The sequence below is a fragment of the Diadema setosum genome, chromosome 13 (genome assembly GCF_964275005.1).
Source record: "Diadema setosum chromosome 13, eeDiaSeto1, whole genome shotgun sequence".
Classification (NCBI taxonomy): Eukaryota; Metazoa; Echinodermata; class Echinoidea; order Diadematoida; family Diadematidae; genus Diadema; species Diadema setosum.
Window position 1 is genome coordinate 6,865,344 of NC_092697.1, and position 20,667 is coordinate 6,886,010.

Below are 20,667 nucleotides of genomic sequence, written 5' to 3' on the forward strand. Positions count from 1 at the left end.
GAGTGCAATGTTTGCCGTGTGTATTGTACACACAAAGCGTATTTTTTGTTCTTTACTTATAAAGGACAGGATTTGTTTAACTAATGTTATCAGGTTTATTACTGTATCTGTACATTCTTCAGTTTTACATCCATCGATATCTCTTTGTGCTAGAATTATGCACTCCTCAAAACATAAAACTCATTCCTTGCTGTCATGTCATAACAGTTCAAACTCAACATTCGTTGCTATCTTGGACTTGAATACAATTAAATTATCATGTATCAACAATCGTACACACTTTCATCAAGTGCATCTAGTTACATTGTTGTAAGCATATAAGTACAGTGTATAGGAAATGATGCCGCTATGCACTATATGCACTAAGCTTTGGAGATCCTACTGATGTCATTGCATAGATATCTACATGCACTCATAAAATAGCATTCTAACACTCACAAACACACACACATACACACAGAGAAAGACATGTCATCCAAGTACACACATAATAATTGGTCACATGGCTTAAAAAAATATACAAGTAATTCTCTTCATTTATTGATATAAATATTTTCCATTACATAGTAATAAAATTACATACATTATTAACATATACTAATACAGTTGTATTCACACACTAAAATTTGCTTTTTAGCGCCAAGCTCCTATCTCAATTGACTGGCCATGTCTACACTCCTAGTAATAAATATATAATAATTTTAATTTATCTTTTAGAAGACGAATACCTGAATATTTGGATAAAACTCCAATACTTTTACATGTGTTATTCACAATGAGTTTATGTAGACTTAATGCAAATAAACTACACAGAGTTTAATATCTTATGAGACTCAATTTCACATGTACAACATGTATTGTTTTAACCCTAAAAGGGCCGGGGGGGGGGCGGAATCCGCCCCCCCTCGACGTTTCGCGCTATAATTCTGTAACGCGAGAAGGCCTCATCGCGAGGCTTCTTGACTTTCTTCGTTCAAGTCTTGCGCAACTTTTGAGACCAAATTTGCAACGTCCACGCATACTTTTGCGAAGCCACGCCCATTTTTGTAACGGAATGTCGCTCCAAAACGGGCACAATTTTGTGATTTTGTGTACATTTCCTATGGAAAACAGTGCTCTGTCATGAAAGGCATAAAAACCTGATTATTTTTACAATTAATCACTTTCATTGCTTAATTTTGTGCTAATTATGGTAGAAAAGTGGTCAGTGACAATTTCCAATGAAAAAATAAAGAAAAAACAAAAGTTGAAAAACAAAGAAATACATAAGAAATTCTGAAAACAATAAAATACATAAGAATTGAAATGAGTTTTGGAAGTTTTTGTGATGTACAATCGTTGAATATGCTAAAACAGATTTACAGATCAAAAATTAGACTCTCAATGCTTTTAATTAAGCTAAAATATCACCTTGAGCTTAATTTGCATAATTAATTAATTAAAATTAGAAATTGATTGTTTCAAAAAATCTTATAACACAATCTTGTAGATTATGACGCGGGTCTCACGCATGCAAAATTTCATCGCGATCGCACCACCGATGGCCGAGATCTCGGGGGGGGGGGGGGGGGGGGCGGAATCCGCCCCCCACCCGGTCTGAGCATAGCCAAAAAAGCCCGGCCCCTTTAGGGTTAAGTATAAATCCAGAACAGATTCTGAATCAATGAATGATGTTTTGAAGAAGTGCCCATATCTGCCACTTCATAGAACTTCAGGTATCACCCTGCAACACTCAACTTACTATTGACCAACTTTATCAAACAATTGTCATAAAATAAGGACATATTGTGACTCATAATCAATTATTCCAATATGTCTTACTGTCACCTTCAATTTAAATGCACGCTCATTTTTTTAAATTAATGAATAAAATTTTTTCCCCAAAGAAATTATGCGTCAAGACAAGGTTACATTTTCTGTGACTTGGTCAGAGAGAGAAACAAATTGATATCAAATATCTAGAGAAAAATTCCTGAAGGTATGGAATCCATGGAAGCCCAGTAACACTAATTTGTGAAATTCTCAAAACCATATTATTAAAATTTGGTGAAGAAGTGATTGTATTTTCTTCAGTGTATGCATATTATTTTCTACTCACTTCACAGAAATATAACTGTATTATCATTTAATCACACTAGTTCACCTGTTTTTAACAAATCTTATTTCTCTTCATTATTAATCAACAGAGCACAGATATCTGAACCAATGTACAATGCATCCAAAATTCACAAAGAAAACCACTTGCTGTAAATGTGTGAGATGTGTTGACCAAAGATTCATCAAAACGTCTAGTTATCCAACAAGGATTTAAACTTGTGCGCTGTGATGTCGCTTCATGTGTCCACTATCAAATTTGCCTCCTGCTGGAACATCATCTGCTCATAAATATGCATGAACATCTATTACACAGCTCCGACTCTCTGCATTTGTCTTCAATAGACAAGACAGTAATTTGACGAATCACACAGTCATATGTGAGCAATTATTCTTCAGCCTTAGATCATTGTGTAGACACATCTCAACAGCAATGTGACCGACAGCGGAGGGATGAAATCATAGGCAGAAATCCGTCCCACTTCTCTCTCATCCCCTCATCTCATCTCGACTGACATGGTATATCATACATGTACATGTCAACACTTATCTTTAACCCCCCGTGTACCACAATAATTACCTGTCCACAGGTATGTATGCGACATTTGTGCACATTTGGCCCTTTGGCGCAGAAAGTGTTAAGGCCCTCTCTCAATGCCTATTCATTGTGACACATTCTCTTATTCCAATCTATCCTGTATCATCACTAAGAAGTTTCAGAAATATTGGCCACAAGAGATGTTCTTATTTCTTTTCTTCTTTTTTTTTCTTGTTTTTTTTTTCTTTGTTGGAGTTAAGAGGTGAGCTGTACAGATGATTCCATTCGATATATTTCATTTCATATATTCACATGACTAACTTGTAAGTAGTAACTGCATTTTTTGTTTGTTCCTGTACATTAGTCTTTTGTATTTTTTTTCTTCTTTTTGTATGAGCATATTCCTTTCCCATGACAATTCACAAACCTTTGGTAAAGTAGGTAGTAATATTCTGCTTACACATCTTACTGTGACATGAAATGAATGGTATTGAATTCAACTAGCTTCTATTTCTTTTCTCTTTTGCTCGTTTCATTCATGTCTTGCAACATACAGATGGAGTCTTGTGGAATGTCACATGATACAGTAGGACCAACTTCCCTTCCCATACACCAACTGTATGTGCCGACACTTCTTCATTGTCCATTCAAAGCACAGCTGAGGTAATGGCATACTGTTCTTTTAAGTCTTACAAATCCACAAATCTTCCTACAAAAGAGTCCGTTCACCTCTGTCATGACCCCCACTTGACCTCCGTACAAGGAATGGCCATCATTCAGATATAGCTGATGCATGACCTGCAGATATGTACAGTATTTTAGCAGTACTCTTTGCCATCGATGCATCAAGCCGCGAATAGGTCATTGAACTCCACCTTTCTCAGTCTGTGGGTTGACCTGCCGACTTGTCGCCATGACAACACTTCAAGTTGCCAGGGTGACGTGCGGGAAGGTTTCGGCTTCAGACAGGTGCATGTAATGGGCTAGTAGTGTGTGGCATGCAGCATCCATCTTTTCTGGAACCTGCAACATTTGAAGAAATAAAATGGGTGGTACACAAGTTAAAGAAAAAATTGTAGTCAAAGAATATAATACCTGGTATAAATAACAACTTTTGTGAATCTGATATTTTCTATCGAAAGAATCTTTCTCCCCGACCTTGTGCAAGATATATCAACACTCTTCATTTGTAGCTAATGATGCACTCTGCATAGATTTCATGAAGCAAATGACTTGCTACGTAGCAATATTGCTATCAGGAAGTAAAAAAAAAAAACAACAAAAAACCAAAGAACAAAAATTAAAGAACAGAAATTATCTTGCCTAAACTTCATAAGCAGCTTACAAATGCTGCCCAAGTTGCATTATTCCCTTTGAAGGTTGTGCTCCTTGAAAATCAGAAGGCAAGACATCAGCACTTTCCGATTATCATAGGTTGGCCACAATCTAATTTACCACTTCCCCACATGTCCCTGGCAGAGCTGCTGTGTCAATAACATTGCTGCACAATGCTCCACAGAGATTAATTACGCTGAAAGCTTTCCCCTTTTCCTTTGCCTCAAAATTAATAAAACATGGTTTCACATGACCAGATTTTGGGTTCTTCCACAGAAAAATTAGCATTTCGCCTAAAAGCCTGTTATTCTCCCTTCCCCTCACTCCTGTGAGTACAGTACATTTTCCACGAAGAAGACTGCAATCAAGCATAAAAAGCATTCATCAAATTTGCTGCAGGGAAAAAAACCTTCAAGACCTATTCCAAACAATTATGAAAACTTCATGACGTACTGACAGCAAGTTTACACCATTTAATGGTTTACATGTACAAGCACTCAAAGTTTTGTGGTTGATTTTGTCTTGCTTTTGTCGTATCTTAGGTTAAAAAATCATTAATGTTATTCTCATTCACATGCCTTTAAATGCAACACGGTTTTATTTCGCATAGCACATTACACAGCCCTGTATATGCAAATTGTCTCTGTCTTTCTCCTCTTAAGTGCACTGAACTGAAAGTTTTCAAACTCTCATATTCTTACCTCGACTAGGATGCAGGAGAAGTCCTCGGACTGGTGTCGCCATGGCGACGGCTCCAGTGATTGTGATTCTGAGAGTTCTGCATCCTCCTCCGCCTCCTCATCGGATGTCAAGGGAACATCCTCACACAGCTGTCGAAGGGCTTCTGTGTCTCCCACCTACAATGATAACCAAAGAACAAAAAAAGAGTTGCATAAAGTGTGAATTCCTTTTGAAAAAAAATGCTGCAAATCAAGGACATACTAATTATCATCATGAACAACATAATGAGTGTAATTTTATAGATGTTAGGGGATACATCAACATTTCTCCTGTTTTCATATGAATTGCATACACTATAAGGACATGAAAGAAATGCCTATGGTGTACAGCTCTTCTGTTCGATCCCTGCAACAAGGGAATTTCCTTGGCATTCCAGTGACTGGTACATGTAGTTACATCAATAAGCATCCTACAAAACAACAACAACAACAACAACAACAAAACAAAACACTACCAACAAAAAACTCCAATAGGAAACAAAAGACAGGTTTTCCCCTAAAAAGGAACATTCTGCAAAAAAATTTGTAGCAGGGACATCAATCACAAGAAATGCTGGTACCGTACTAAACTTGACAATTTTACTGCTGGCGGCATGCAGCAGGAGCAGTGACTTACAAGCCCGCAAGTCCAGCAAACAATGACAAGGAAAAGGGGTGAGTTACAACGATTCCAGGGATTTCATATGTCACCTGGTAATTTGGGGGTCGCAATAACAGGAACTTGGGATCTAGCAAATACCGGAGAATATCTAACATATGGAAATGCCACCTTGATATCAGCGGACCAATCTGTGAAATCCAATATGATCTATTGACACTTCAAGTGTGACTGGTAGAAGGCAGGGGCTGTCCCACTTCAGCGCTTTATTTGTGTTCTGTGCAGCATACAGTTTTCTTTTAAGCTGTGTATTTCTCTGTTTTTATGATTAATCAAAAGAAACACAGCACACTGGAAGGTACCTGACCAAGTCTGTATACCTGGAAATGTTGATGTTTTTCCTGGGCAATAAGAAAAAGAAGTCCATATTTCCTGACAAAGTGTGTAAGTAAGAGATCAACCCTGGAAGGAGAACCTCAATACAACTCCTCCCTGAACAAAACATAAAGGCCACTCCATAAAACACAATCTGCTCTGCCTAGCACTGATGTCTGTGGCACGCAGTGACAGTTCCCTTTTCCACGAAAAACGCCTCCCGCCTAGAGATCCACTAGCTGGCAACAGCAATTCAATTTCCAGCTCATATTCAGAATGATAATATATTGTATAGCTGCACGACGCAGTCATGTGACTTTAGCAGCATTCAGCCATACCCAGTGAAAAAATAGTCTGATCATTCAGACCTACATGTAAATCTCTAATATCACGATACAGAGTGTCATATCACAGCAATTATATTAGGCCAAAGTGGAATATTATACTTTGTCAAAATCATCTCTTTATTCCGCAAAAAGTGGCCGACATGTGGTGAACAATATGAATAAAGTAAATGACATCCAATCACTTTCACAAACATTATAAAGATAACAACAATTGCTCATATTATAAAGAATTTGGGTCTGGTTACATCAAAACTACCAAGCAGTCATCCCTACAGCATAGCATCATTGTATGGCAGGCTTCCAGGAACAGGCCAATCATAAGAGGCAAAGAGCACTGTCAGTAGTCTTGTATTCGACGACCTGACTCATCATCACGAGGCTCATGAAAAGCTCGTTTGTTGTAAAATTTTCTTCTGAAGACAGATGTAACTGACATCAGATGGTAAATAGAATTGCAGAAGAACAGTGATATTGATATAGTAGCATAATTGGTTTACATAGAAAGTTGACAAAGCTGACTTATGCAGAAAGTATCTTTGAACCTTCTTGGTATTAAAGCTGAGTACACCCTAGCATCCCTTTCTTCTCCCCCCCCCCCCCTTCAAGGAAGCAAGCAAGCTGTTTGACCTCATGAAATGTGAGCTACTCTAACATCCAGAAATTGGGAAGATGATGCAGAATACGAATTGGTTCCTGGGAGTCAGGCTATATCTCTATTCACTCAGTGAGGTCATTGCCAAAGATGCTTTCTTAGAAGTGTATTACACACAATTGTTTTGTTTTATTGGTTTGTTTTTCGTTTTTCCCTCTGCCAACTGATGTCAGTAACTCCCCCAGAAGCAAGAAGGTCATACTGGGGTCATTGGCTCTAGATACACCTCCAGGACCAAACTCGACATTGTAGGCCTACACCTACAGTATAGTTGAATAATCATGTGAATCTGCCGAAATGATTTATAGAGAGCATTATACAGTGTAGGTGCTCTTAGGTCTAATTCTTTGTACTACATTGTACTATCAAGCAAATGCAGTGAATCATAAGCAAACATTGTGCTAAAGCTGCCTTCCTGACAGTGGTTCTCTTATAGCACAGAGCCCACTTCCAAGAAACCACAGAGCATTCCCTGTACTAGTCGGGATTGAGAAGGTCAGGCGAGGTCCCTTCAGGATAACTGAACGAATAAGACCCCGCAACAAAGGATTGATATCTTAAAGGCAGAACAGAGCACGAGAAGCCCACATTGTATTCCACCCTACAGGATTCACTGGGTAACGGCCAGGGTAACAGGTGAAAGGGGCAAAGTTCTTTGTTCTCTTAATGAACCGCATGAGGGTTCTTTCTCTCTCTGCGTGTTCTTTATTGGATGCTAAGGCAGTGGACTCTTTGCAACCAGACAAAACACAATGAACAAAGGCTGGAACATGTACATTCCTGTACACTGCCAACAAAGACACTCAGAGAATCATCTTGGACAAAGCACCACAAAGAAATGGGTGAAAATAGATTTACCCCAGGACAAAGGAGGTACGAAAATGCCACATCGGTCGCTTTTCAACAATTGAAAATGAAAGTAGGCAAATACACAGTGTTCATTCTCTAACACTGCACCATCATCACAATAATCTTTGCAGAGAAGGAACAACAGAGAATTCCTATTTGCATTCACAAATTGCGAAGACGAGGAGCCTTGATTTACATTCCAATGCTTGCCTATGGCTTCTGCCTGACAAAGATCCATTTAATAAGAGTTTGACAAGAACACACTCAACATGCAAAATTCAAAACTGCTCTCAATGAAACAAGGAGATAAAACAACTCTTTAAACTGATAAAGGCACAGTCTTATTCTCTAAAATACAGTAAGAAGTGTGAATACAATGGCACAGTCTCCCCTGACTGCATTGTGAAGAAATACAGACACTAGTTATTAAGGGACAAAGACATTCCTATACACAGCATGATATGACCGAGGTCAGCTAGACAAAGGCATTCCAAAGGTACCCATCCAGCAAAAAGCACACAGATTACACCTATGGAGTATAGTGCTGCTTTGCCACCCCAGCAGCTCTGTCAACCGATCTCTGCTTCACTTGAAATGGGCAAATTTGTAAACTGTTATCAAATCCATGTTCCTTGGGGTTTTTTTTTCTGCCACAAAGTACCTCTAAATAATTAATTATCCAATAAAATGTCTCTTTCCAGTACAATTAAACACTTGGAATCCTCATTGTGGTCAATGACTGTTGCTGCAATGTACAAAACGTTGGATTGGCACCGGAGCTACTTAACAAATTCAATTCAACCTTTCTTTTAAACTTCAATGAAGGATGTGTATGTTGAAAAGGAGTTAGAGGTAGTTGTAAGCTTTTGCAAAACAAAACAAGCAAGTGGCAGGTTGCATTAGCAGAAGTAATCTAAATGGCATCCGTGAAAGCCTTTTTCACCTTGATGTCAATGTACCGGTATCAAGGTAACAACTTTGCCCTACATGACCCCCATGCATGTCATACATAGTGCATTAAACAAGAGAGAATCTCAACACATGAATACTGTTATCTGGGCACATAGTACAATGCAAGGCTATAATCTCCCCTCCATGAAGGACACTGAACATGATTGAAGAAACACTCACAAACTACATAAATCATGCCAAGTATTGAAGGAAACTGCAGAGATTTACACCTTTTCTTTCATAAGAGAAAATGAGCCAAACATGAGAGTTCAACAGTGAGTTGGTTGCAAGAACACCCACTCTTTACTCTGGAAGCCTACATAATTATGTACAGTGTACTGTCACTGAGTTGTTTAAACCTTGACCATGATATGGCCCATTATGCACTGCGCACTGACTGTACCAGGGTGTACGAGTACGGGTACACAAAGAGAGAGAGAGAGAGAGAGAGAGAGAGAGATCTCATAGAGGAGTACCTAAACAAACAATGGCGAATACAACTGTATATATTCTATCCTGCAATTACTCTTTGATCTTATCCCATAACAACTTGCTGATTTTGGTCAATGCTTCCTAATTTGGAAATGCCAAAGGGAAAAAAAAAGTTGCTGTATACTACATGTAGACTGTAATTTTCTATCTGCTACTGTACATCTACGGGGTGTCAAGGAAGTTTACAATACTGTTAGAAGGCATTGGCCTCGCTCGTATGCAAATCAGGGGGTTTCCTGGTAGTGCCAAGGTAGCTGGGCTTTTGTTGCACTCCGCCCGGTTGAGAAACCTTCCATATCATGTGATAGGGGCAGGCGGGTCATGTGAGTGTCTTTGTTACACAGCTTGACTCTAAGCCAAGTGTTTTGCGTTCAGTTTCCATGCCTAGACAGGACAGCCTCATTCACATAGTTGTGGAAATAGCAGTGGTTTTAAGCAATTACAAAGGTAAAGAAGTTAAATACACACCTTGACAATATATTTCTAATGAATTTCTCATGATGCATTGTATGGTTTCAGACTTAGTGAAAGACCACTACCCACAAGAGAGAAGAACAAAACCAAACCAAGCAATATAGCATACTGCCTCTTGGCTTGACAATGGAAACAAGTTAGCTGAACAATGGCATCTTATATTTGATGCAGTGAAAACAGATTCTCTTTTGCATTATGCAACAAACATAATCTTTTTTAATATAAAAAGAAAGCCACTCTGCAGCTTATTTTGCAAAAAAAAACCAAACAGACAATTTATTGTCATCATAATTATCAGAGCCACTGAAAAGTGCAGTGACACGTCGTGCACCATGACCGAACCCTGTCAATATCCTTTGAAACATTGACGTACCCGCCGACTTTCACAAGGCAAAGGAAAGGAAGTGACAAATTTGCTACGACAGCGGGGCGGCTTCTTCTATCCGAAACAACAAGTGTTCACAACAAGTCGCACTTCCAGACGGCTAATCAGCCCTATCTCTGCGATGACACCATCACGAGCGACACAAACAGCCGTGATTTCTGGCTAATTCTAGAGGAAATGACACCCTCTAATATCTGTTTGTCGCTTTGTCTATGCCGAGTGCAGTTAGACTACCCGTAATGTAATTTTGCCATGTCATTGGCCACGGCTGTGCTAATCAAACCTTTCAGCAAAATTAGGGCATGGTACGCATACTGTACACACAGAGGCACATCGTACGACACTTCATGAAATCTTCCATTTCCTATTTCCAAGCTTTAAATCAGTTTCTCTTTGTTTTAAATACATGGTCCTTTTTTGTTTCTGTTTTGACCAAATAAAACCACTAATACATAGGATCTATGGACTATTTACATAGGTCTCCTTTGGGTTTTATTGGGACAGCAATCAACCAAAGCACCAATCAAATAATACACTGTACATGTACATGGATGGAAACAGCAAGAGTGTTTTACAAAAACACTGTGTGTATAGATAGAAGAAGGACACTTACCTTCAGCAGTTTAATCTGGTTTTCCCAGCAAAAAGCCTCCATCAGGGCAAAGTGGAGCTGGAGAGGAACATTTTCCATGCATAGATCGGCATGTATGCACAGCATAACTCTCTCTGGATCCCTGTTTTATAGAGGGAAAGGATGAAAGAAACAGAAAACATTGTAGTACTGTTCAATGTTTTAAGCTCAGGTCAACATCATAGGCATCAAATGAAAGACATGAAGTCGTAGTACTATACAAAGATGACAAAACTCAAGCTCTTCCCTCTTTGAACTGCTGTCTGTATGGTCTCTGAATTTTCCAACAATAGAATGATATACGATAACAATTTTGCTTTATTAAAAAGTCATTTTGATGATAAAACTATCCCAAATTCAATGTCAAGTGTATTTAAATGAATGGGCACAGAAATTAAAATCACTACATAAATGTGTATAACATATCGACAACAATGGTACACATTCATGACAGCAATGATAGGATCATGATCTTGATACTCACACATCTAGTTTCTTGGCCGCTTGATAGACTCCACATGTGAGTCTGTTCTCTGTCTTTGCCCGGATGAGAACATCTCGCAATGCAATCCCTGCCTCCAGGGCAGTCTCTGCACTGTAATTCAATGAGGAAAAACATAGAAAAACATTGAAATACAGGGTGCTTTACGTATGAAGAAGTCCATAAATTGCAATTTCACATCAAAATCCATGAGTGCAATGAGAAACAAATCTAGAAAGAAATTTCTATAGCTGCTTCCTTTTTCTGAACAAGCATCAACACATCATTTCACTTGTTAATAAATTGTTGCACCACCACTCCCTTTGTGACTGCACACACAACTTTCAATATCATTGTTTACAAACTTTGTCATTAAACTGACGAGAATGCATGCTACACTATACATAGGTCCTTACATGGTAACATCACTTTGTGTTTTGTCTGCACATGCGTTGTGTACTATTACAGTCGAATGCTTCATTCTGACAGCATCCTTACTGCTACTTATAATGCCTACTGGATACAGTTCCACTACATCTCAAATGAGTTCAAGTGCTAGCATTTAATAAACGGTAGATTGAACTTTGGACCAGCTCCACTTCAGTGACGTGTGTACGCGATATAATCGATTAATTATTCAGATGTACATATGTCCGTTGCAGTTTCAATTCCACTGTGCATATCAAATCTGTTAATCATTACTGGTGTTTGGTACTTAAGGTTTCATACATATATGTACTCAATACATATAAGAGCACTTAATTGGAACTGTAATGATTTGATTGTCATAGAATTCATACACAAAAGTTCTTGGTGTAATATGAGCTGTCTGTAAGAGAGAGAGACAGACAGACAGACATACATCAGGGAAATATATGAAGAGAAAGGCAAAGAGAAATAGATAGGAAGAGAGATCGAGGGAGTGACCAGTGTGAGATACGGGCAAGCAGGGAGAGATACAATGTAGAGACTGCTCGGTGACTTTGCAGATACAGTGTCCCTATTCCTACTTCCTGTGGCACACTTCCTGTGTGAAATTGAAACTTTGCATGTTTGTAAGCCTTCAATAACGAGGAATATCCTTATATGGATGAACCTGCTATTACACAGTGAAGATTACAGAGAACTGCATCCGCCACTGAAGGAATTCCAGGGTTCATTCATTCTCTACACCCTCCAAAAGTACAACAGGTACTTAGAAGCGGGCACACTGGTATTCCTTAAAAGGACTTTGGCATTTCATGAATATCATGAATATTCATGAGGCACAATTTATTAAATCCATATAGAGACGCTGGGGATCACCTCGCAGCATTGCTTTTTATAAAGGAGGGACTTCAGTCAATTTCAGTCATCCCTTTCATATTAGTTGTTACACTTGGAGTGCATGCAACCACCCATGACCTAGGCCCTATAGTATCCTACTTCATTCATGAAGCATGTTTCACAGAGACTGAATATACACTGCTTCATTTCACTGATAGGAGATTCTAAATCCTCTTTTTTTTTTTTTATCTTTTACGATTTTGCACTCAAGATAGACATCAGTTTTCAGTGGATGCTGAGATTCCAAACAAAGTCCAGTAATCATTTGGTATATTAACCATAATAATGAAGTCAAATATTGAAAATCACAGAAATTTATGACTCTGAAACTTTTAGAGTTTAGCACAAGTCATCAATGTCAATGGCATAACAATGAATTGGTAAGCTAAATAAATCGCAAGAAATCTTTTTTTTTATATAGAATGTTAGACAATCTACTGTATTTTCAAAAGAATTAAGCAACCCCATGATTCTTTATTATGCTCAACTCCCATGGCAGTATATTTCTATAATAGTTTAATAACCACCCCAGAAAAAGCCACACTTTAAATGAACAATTTAAAGAAATTATAAGACCAATAGGCCCTATTCAATAGCTGGTAGACAACTGACAGCTACTTTGGATACAATAAATAACATTTATATAACAAAACTGTGTACACATTGACAAGACAGATATGAAAGATTTTATCTTTCCAACTTTTAGGTGCTCTGCTGGATATTTAAGGGTGCCCACCATGAGAATTTAATCAGCTTTGGTCGAATTTCATCCAGTGTAGGCCTATCAAAAGAGATACTAGTAGGACATTTCTTTCATTTCTAGCTCTGGATCCAGCATTTCTCTCCTTGAAGCGATTTCCGCAGAGATTTAACCACATAGCGAGACAAAAGCTTTTGTTTGAATTGAACCGAAAGCGGAATGTGAAGAATGTGGACTGGCAGGCATGCGGTTGTGTGCGGAAGGGGTGGAGGCAAAAAATAAAAGGAAAGAATTTATCTGTGCATGTGGACTTTGAAATTCTAACAAATGATAACCAGAACTTCCGACTGGTGCTATAAAATAATACTTCCTACCGGTCACTGTTACAGCTGTATGCACTATCCAACCAGTCAGTACTGGTTTTTCGGCGATAGCGCGTATAGCGTCAACCAGTGAGTCCCCACCCGGGATTGGCTGCCCCCCCCCCCCCCCCCTTTGGCGCTTGGCGACTACTTTGTCTGGGTCATTCAAGACCGAACATGATAAACCGCATTCTTTTCTGATGGTAAAATATTTCACGTACAAGCCTCCTCCACCACTCCATGAAATAAAACTTGATGGTAAAATATTTCACGTACAAGCCTCCTCCACCACTCCATGAAATAAAACTTGTACGAACATTCGATAAGTAACAATAATAATAACAACTAAAACAAAACAAAACAAAACAAAACAATGCGCTGGCTGGGTGACGAAAAGGCCTGGGTATTTTGGTTGGTCAAGACGTGAATATAACTGCGCGAAATTTCATGGGCATGACGCAATACCCGCTCGAGTGTTGATCAGCATTCACCGGCCGCCGCACACAGTAACGGGGGATGCCAAGCATGTGACTCACACGTTTTGCGGCGCCACGCACAGGTGCATTCTCAACTATATGACACACATCGATTTTGCAAACAACAGACAATTTAGACGACATTTGCTCAAACCTCATCGTACTTACCCTATGCATTCACTGCAACCCTCACTGAATGTAATCTCCATTTCACCAAGCGTCATTTTCGGAGATGGCTAATAAACTATCCGTACGAAAGAATTATCTTTATGGAGGTGCGTACTCCGTTCTGTTCTCCACAACAAATTGGCGTGTAATGAGTAGCCAAATCGGATTCACGTGAATTTTGTTAAAGCGCGCGATGATCACAGGCTCTCTATCGGGTGCATTGTGTCGACGACGTACGGCGCGCGCCGTGCGTGAAGCAACGTGTCCCAAACGTTTCCAGTATGCCGTGGAATCAATGACGTGTCAGAGCTTGCCAGAGCGTAGAATGTAGCCATATCCATGGATCGGAGGGGATTTCCCTCCAAGTCGGTTTTTGCTCGTCCAATCATAGAAAGAATACAACATTATGAATATTGATTACGTGATACACTCGTTTTCATTGGCTAAGGTACGCGATTCTGTCAGAATCGTCCACCGTAATTTTAGGTACTTCCAGTTCGTGGTTGGTTGAGGGACTGACGACACGCTGTTACTCGTCAATCTAAAATTGCCAATTCATCCCGAGCTGACAGGATTTCAGCGAGTTATGAGGCTCGGTTGCAGAGACTAGTCAGATGGGGGGGGGGGGGGGGGGGGGGGTGTGGGGATGGGGGCCTTGTTGCCCTCTCTGTCGTACACGGTGTAGAACTTTCCTCACTGTGATGGGTTGACGACAGAAAAAAAAAAATGGTTTTATTACAAAAATGTTACAGAAAATTTCCACGAAGGTAAATGTACTTCACTGCCGTCACATGTCAAAAGGGTGTATCTGAACTCCGCGGTAGCACAATAATATCGAAAAAGTGTTGTTGTTTTTTTAAGTATGGATATTTGCACTTGCTTTGGAAGCCACAAAAATCATGTTTCATGATGGAGTTTATGTTAGGATTTACTTTATACATATATTTCAAAAATTTTTCTTTGATTATTTTTAGGTGATCCGAGTATTTTAGTTTTGAAACTATTTGTGACCAGGATTAAAGCCAATTTTATGTAGTTACATCCTTCTGCCAAAAAAAAAATTGACATGCATCAGCAGATACACCATACAAATTCCGTCACTGGCGAGAACTCCATGTTGCAAAAGGGTGTATCTAAATACTGTACTGATGGTTTCTATGTGGCAAGACTGTAAAGCCACACGCCTGTGTTTGTACCATCCTTACCTCCTTTCTGGTAAGTCTACAGCAGCAACATCACCGAGAATAGCAATAACGATAACAATTCTGATAGTGACGCCAAGGACTCGAATCTTGACACTGCATTTGTTTTTGTAGTTATTTATTTTACTTATAAAACAACAACCACAACACATCATCATCATCATCAGCAGCAGCAGCAACAACAACAGCAGCATCCCGCAGCAGCAACAACAACAGCAGCACCAGCAACAGCAGCAGCAGCAGCAGCAACAACAACAACAACAACAACAATAACAACAACAACAACAACAACAACAACAACAACAACAACAACAACAACAACAACAACAACAACAACTTAATATGTGTATAACCCGAATGTAAGGATTGACAATGCAATCCCGGGGTCCGTTTCATAAAACTTGTCATAAGTGACAAGTTGTCATAGATGTGACAAGCTACTGAAATCCTTGCATCTGGTTGACTGAGAGCAAATTTGTCATAGAAATGTGGCAGTTGTCACTGATGACAAGTTTTATGAAACGGGCCCCCGGATTGCCCTACAATGGTAACAGCATCAAGATTGACATTGATTTTGTGTTCATACTTCTGGCAAGGTTATTAAGACCAATCGTGTGATTTCAATTTGAAAAAGTATTGCAATATGAGTTTATCAGATTAATGATAATACATGTAGAATAAAGCAACATAATTTTATATACGGCACTGGTCCAGCGCAGAGCCTTCAGAAGGCTCTGGTCCAGCGCAGTGCCGTATACTGAGTATTCTTTATACGGCACTGGTCCAGCGCATGATATAGCGCCCTCTTGTGTTGAGCTACATTATAGTGTATTTTTGTTCCCTTGCCAAATTGATTGGCCCTTCCCTGTTGGTACAACTGCGTCCTTCTGCTCCATCATTATCATCATAATTAATACATTCTCTTTTCTCAATTGATTTGAACTCAAAATAGATTTTCATAGTTCTCCTCATCTTCTGTTTTAAAAGTCAGGCAAAGGTATATTAGCTAACAGACACGGAGAACACAGAAATAACAATTATTATTATTATTATTATTATTATTATTATTATTATTATTATTATTATCATTATTAATATTATTATTATTATTATTATTATTATTATTATTATTATTATTATTATTATTATTAATGGTATCTTTATTCAACAAGTACGTGTAATTATATGGTTAGTAATATGGTATGGGCATGGGTGCCATGCCAGTTGCATGCACCTTCAAAAAACAACATTGTTTGAATAGTAGTTGGTGCATTCCCAAGAAGTAATGCTGAACTAGTACTATCATAAAATGAGGCTGTTGACAATTCATGATAATACAATGTATACTGCTTTTTCATCAAAGTGTCTTTGTGTGAAATCTATTTACTACTAATCATCCTGTTTTAGAAACTGTTTCCCCGCAACAAGAGTTTTCATTAGCTCACAATCATCGGCTTGTCTACATCTTGCAAGTCATAGAACAATATCATTCCAGTATAATAATCATTTGAATGGATCAAAACTATTGTGCTGACTACCCCCACATGTTACCTGTGTCCCGTCCCATCTATGAATGTCTGTAAATTATACAGCTGTAGTACAGATTTAAAGGTAGGGAATCCCATTTGCATGCCTTAAATGAAGAGTTGTGTAAACACAGTGGTATGTTGAAGAGAGTATCATTTTAGAAACTCCCATAAAGTATTGAAAGTGGAAGGTAACATTTAGTACATTTTTATTGACCGTTAGATTTTGAATTGAATTCTTTTCAGGGCTCACCATAAATTCCAGTACATTACTAGGCTACCTTTGCAGACCCATGCACTGCATGTGTGTCCATCATGTATATTTTGTGAATAAAGTTCATCAAAACTTACAAACAATTCTTGCCACACACTCTATATGTTATTACATCAGCTCTTATACTTTTAGATTTGTGTTTATAGATAAAATACACAGAAGACTGCAACAAAAAGGCTTAAAGGCATAATTTACTATTTGCAGATGAACAAAAATGCAGCATTAGTGCTTCAAAATAGTTCTAAAATGTGAGTTAGAGGCAGAAACAACCAATGTAAAAATTTGAACCAGTTTAATCGATGTTAAGTCTTGTTAAATATACAAAATGTGAACAATAGTTATAATAAAAATGTTTCCAGACTAAACCGTATACAGTTATGGTTTATTAAGAAAAATAGTGACATCTCCTTAAATTTTAGGTTTTATTGAAAAAATGTTATATGGTAGGATGTTTTGTGATATAACTGACCTACACATATCCATCAAATGTTATATCTTGAACATTTTTGAAATCACTGCTCCCAAAGGTAAACAGGGCCTTTAAGTGTGGCTGACACACAGAACTACTGAGTAGTTAAGTTTTGTGCATTATTCAAATTGTAGATAACTGTTGACATCCAAATTTCTAAGCAGTGGCCTAAACAAGTCCCCTGAGGTTCATATTTAATGTTTTGCTGCATTTGGGGAGTTCTGTAAAAGGTATTCCCTACCTTTAAGAAATACCTGTTATCAGTGCACTGTAAAAAGTAAGATCTTCCAGAATTGTTGATCAAGAGTAAATGAACGCACATACATGATGTTTTGGGGAAGTCTGTGAACATGTAAGCCCCCTGGACCCCTCCCTCCCCCCCCCCCCCCAACATAAAAAGGCACTGCCACACCACAATCTCTGGGTCTGCCACACTCTCCCCAATCACACCAATTTTCATCAAAAAAAAATGCCGAATTCCTCATGGAATTACATGCTCTTTCATATTCTATAAGAGGTTTCTCATTATCTCGCCATGAAATGTTAGAAACCTGAAATCAGGTCTCAACCAAAACTGTACGGTCGGCGATGGGTGCATGGGTCTGGTCAAGGAGCTTCATTGTCTGGTCAAGTACAGATTGGCCTGATTGGAGATCCCCTGAAACGAATTGTGCAGGACAGCTTTATCCCTGATATATAATGAGGCCAACGAATCTTGACTTGTAAGCGTGTGCCTCTATGCACACATGGACATAATACACATGGACAATTATCGTATCGTTAATTAATTCATGCACCCGTACATCTCAAAAGACATTTTTAGCATTCTTCACTGCTTTGATCCCATGATCGTCACCGCCAGCAAGCCGGGAGAAGAACAAGACGGAGATTCGAGAAATCTAAAACTATATGCGCAGAAGAAAATAACTCACAAAAATCAAGTAAAGTGAATGTGCAGTTGTGGTGTATGTTAGGAAATCATACCTCAAACAATTTCGCTTGGGAGAAGCAGGCAGTTTTTAAAAGAAAGCTAACATTTTGGCAGAATGATTGCCATTTGTGATCTCATTATTTCACTTTTCTCCAGCTTTTCCAGAGCAAAAACATGAAAAAGGGACGGTATAAAATGGTAGAAAACAAATATCTTGCCATTAGACAAGATCTGATGCGTGTGCGAAAATGTGCGAATCAGCAATTACCCATCTTTTGACAGAAAATTTGTAATGATTTCAGGTTTGCTGCTCCTCCTCATCTGTATTTATTCAAAGACATTTCCGTCTGAAAAAGGCACATCAGCGAAACAAGACTGAAATGAGGGAAACGATTCTTTTGTTAGTGACGATACATGATCACACAATCGTTATTGTCAAGACACCGGAATGTACTCATAAATAAGATGCACATAATCAGGTGTCGGTGACGATCATTACATCAAAGAAAGACTGCCGTGAATAGTCCATGTATGTTTATTAGGTCCATGATGCACATAAATCACACGGAGTGAGCAGCCAATGAAAACCACTTCAATCGGACCACATTCACACGTTTCTTCACGTCCCAATTCCATAGAGAAGAGTCTACGCACTTCTGATTTCAGGATATACTCATCATAACCAAAGATTGAGTCCTAAGCCCTATATTATCTTAACTACAATAGAAGAGTTTGTTCGCAAAAACCGATAAGTCCATATTTGCCAAATGGAGATATTTGCGATTAAAGGTCAAGAAAAATAAAGAGAATAATAAGAAAATTTTTGCTTCTTTTGACCATAACTTCAAAAATGTACCTTTATATGTAATGAACAATAGTTCATTTAAAAGATATTATTTTGTACTTTATGACAGAGACCGTACTTCAAAATCTTCAAAAATGGACTTATCGGTTTTGCGAACAAACTCTTCAAGCATTCAATTGACGTATGCATTGTATGAAACATATTCAACAGCAGAGGGTATGGAGGGCAGTTTTAAAGCAACCACATGCAGTCAAACTAAGCAAAGAGGTACTAGGCGAGAAGTACTATTTGGAATACCGAATGAGGCGACTGATTCCACCAGTGCAAACTTCCGTTTTAACAGCGGCCGTGTAATATCGGGTGAGTTTATCATCTTATGTAGTGTAGGATCTTTGGTGTGGCAAATTTTCACGTGGCTCATCCAACTTGAAACCTCGTGGCGAATAATTCCTAAAGCTATCTCGTTAGTAGGTAACTCACCACAATTAAGAGACAAATTGCCCATAACCAAAATGCAAGTCAGCGTGAAGAATGCTAGTGGGGTGGTAGATCCAATTACCGGACGCTTTTTTTCGTGGCTTTGAATTCCGTATATACTCAGAGGATGAAATTTCGGCTAAAAATAATATCACTTATTCACCGACTCCTGGAAATTACGAATTCAACCAACTTATGCCAATTGTTCGCTCCATTTTTTTTTTTTTTTTTAGAAAATATGCTTCTAACATACCCCTCTGAAAAAATTGTCTTTTTGCGCGGTGCAAAATCGCATTGTATTACCGCACACGATTTTCGCAATGAAATAATCGACATCTTTCGCACCTAGTCCTTGCACTAGAATCACCTATCCCACAAATCACCGTACACATTCTCACCGAGCGGATGACAAAGAAAAAATCGGCAAATGAGGCTCAAATTTCTTATTTTACGGTAAAATGTCTGTCTTGAACATTTCGAACAGTTCACGCAATAAAACCTTGTGAGAAATCGACAACTGGTTAGACTCTACTTCTAGTTTACTTGCTTTGTCTATGGGAGCTGCACGCGCGGGCGATGAGTTGCGGGCCCCTTAGCGCACAACTATTCCGCATCCTTCGCGTTTGAGGACGATAGCTACAAATTTCCGATATCGATCAGTGAACTTTTGGTTCTACTGGAATCTTCAGCATTTTTCCTGTATGTGAGTGGGATTTCATAGAATTTCAGTAGTGAAATGTGATTACTTGTTACTTGTTGCAGTAATCCCATTCGCAGCTCCAAGGAAGCTATACCGGGATGCAAATCGTGTCATGTGCCAATGGAGGTGCCAAAGTGACAAGGTTGTGTGTGTCTCAAATATGCATAAGTATTAACTATGACGAGGTGCAGGTCACTCAACTATAAATGGAGGTAAAATGTGAATTTCTTCGTGTTTTTACATTTTTATGTCGCGTTTTTAGCGATTTCGGTCCACACAAAGTTCTGTGAGGCTAATCTACGAAGTCTC

General features: G+C 38.7%; 1 protein-coding gene across 1 annotated transcript; it reads right to left on the reverse strand.

The window, feature by feature from the left end:
- Window positions 1-1,598: 1,598 nt before the first annotated feature.
- LOC140236805 (growth arrest and DNA damage-inducible protein GADD45 alpha-like) lies at window positions 1,599-14,114 on the reverse strand. The gene is made up of 5 exons (XM_072316739.1): window positions 13,975-14,114; window positions 10,946-11,056; window positions 10,444-10,564; window positions 4,669-4,824; window positions 1,599-3,655 (listed from the first exon to the last, which is right to left on the reverse strand). The coding sequence occupies exons 1-5, from the start codon at window positions 14,028-14,030 to the stop codon at window positions 3,557-3,559; spliced, it is 543 nt and encodes a 180-aa protein (XP_072172840.1). The 5' UTR covers window positions 14,031-14,114; the 3' UTR covers window positions 1,599-3,556.
- Between the last annotated feature and the right edge of the window lie 6,553 nt (window positions 14,115-20,667).

Bases quoted from the DNA above. Each gene is read 5' to 3' on its own strand.
- LOC140236805 (XM_072316739.1), bottom strand. From the start codon at position 14,030: ATGACGCTTGGTGAAATGGAGATTACATTCAGTGAGGGTTGCAGTGAA. The intron at 11,057-13,974 runs GTAAGTACGATG...ATTGAATTACAG, and splicing joins GGTTGCAGTGAATGCATAGG to TGCAGAGACTGCCCTGGAGG. The intron at 10,565-10,945 runs GTGAGTATCAAG...TCTATAAAACAG, and splicing joins GCGGCCAAGAAACTAGATGT to GGATCCAGAGAGAGTTATGC.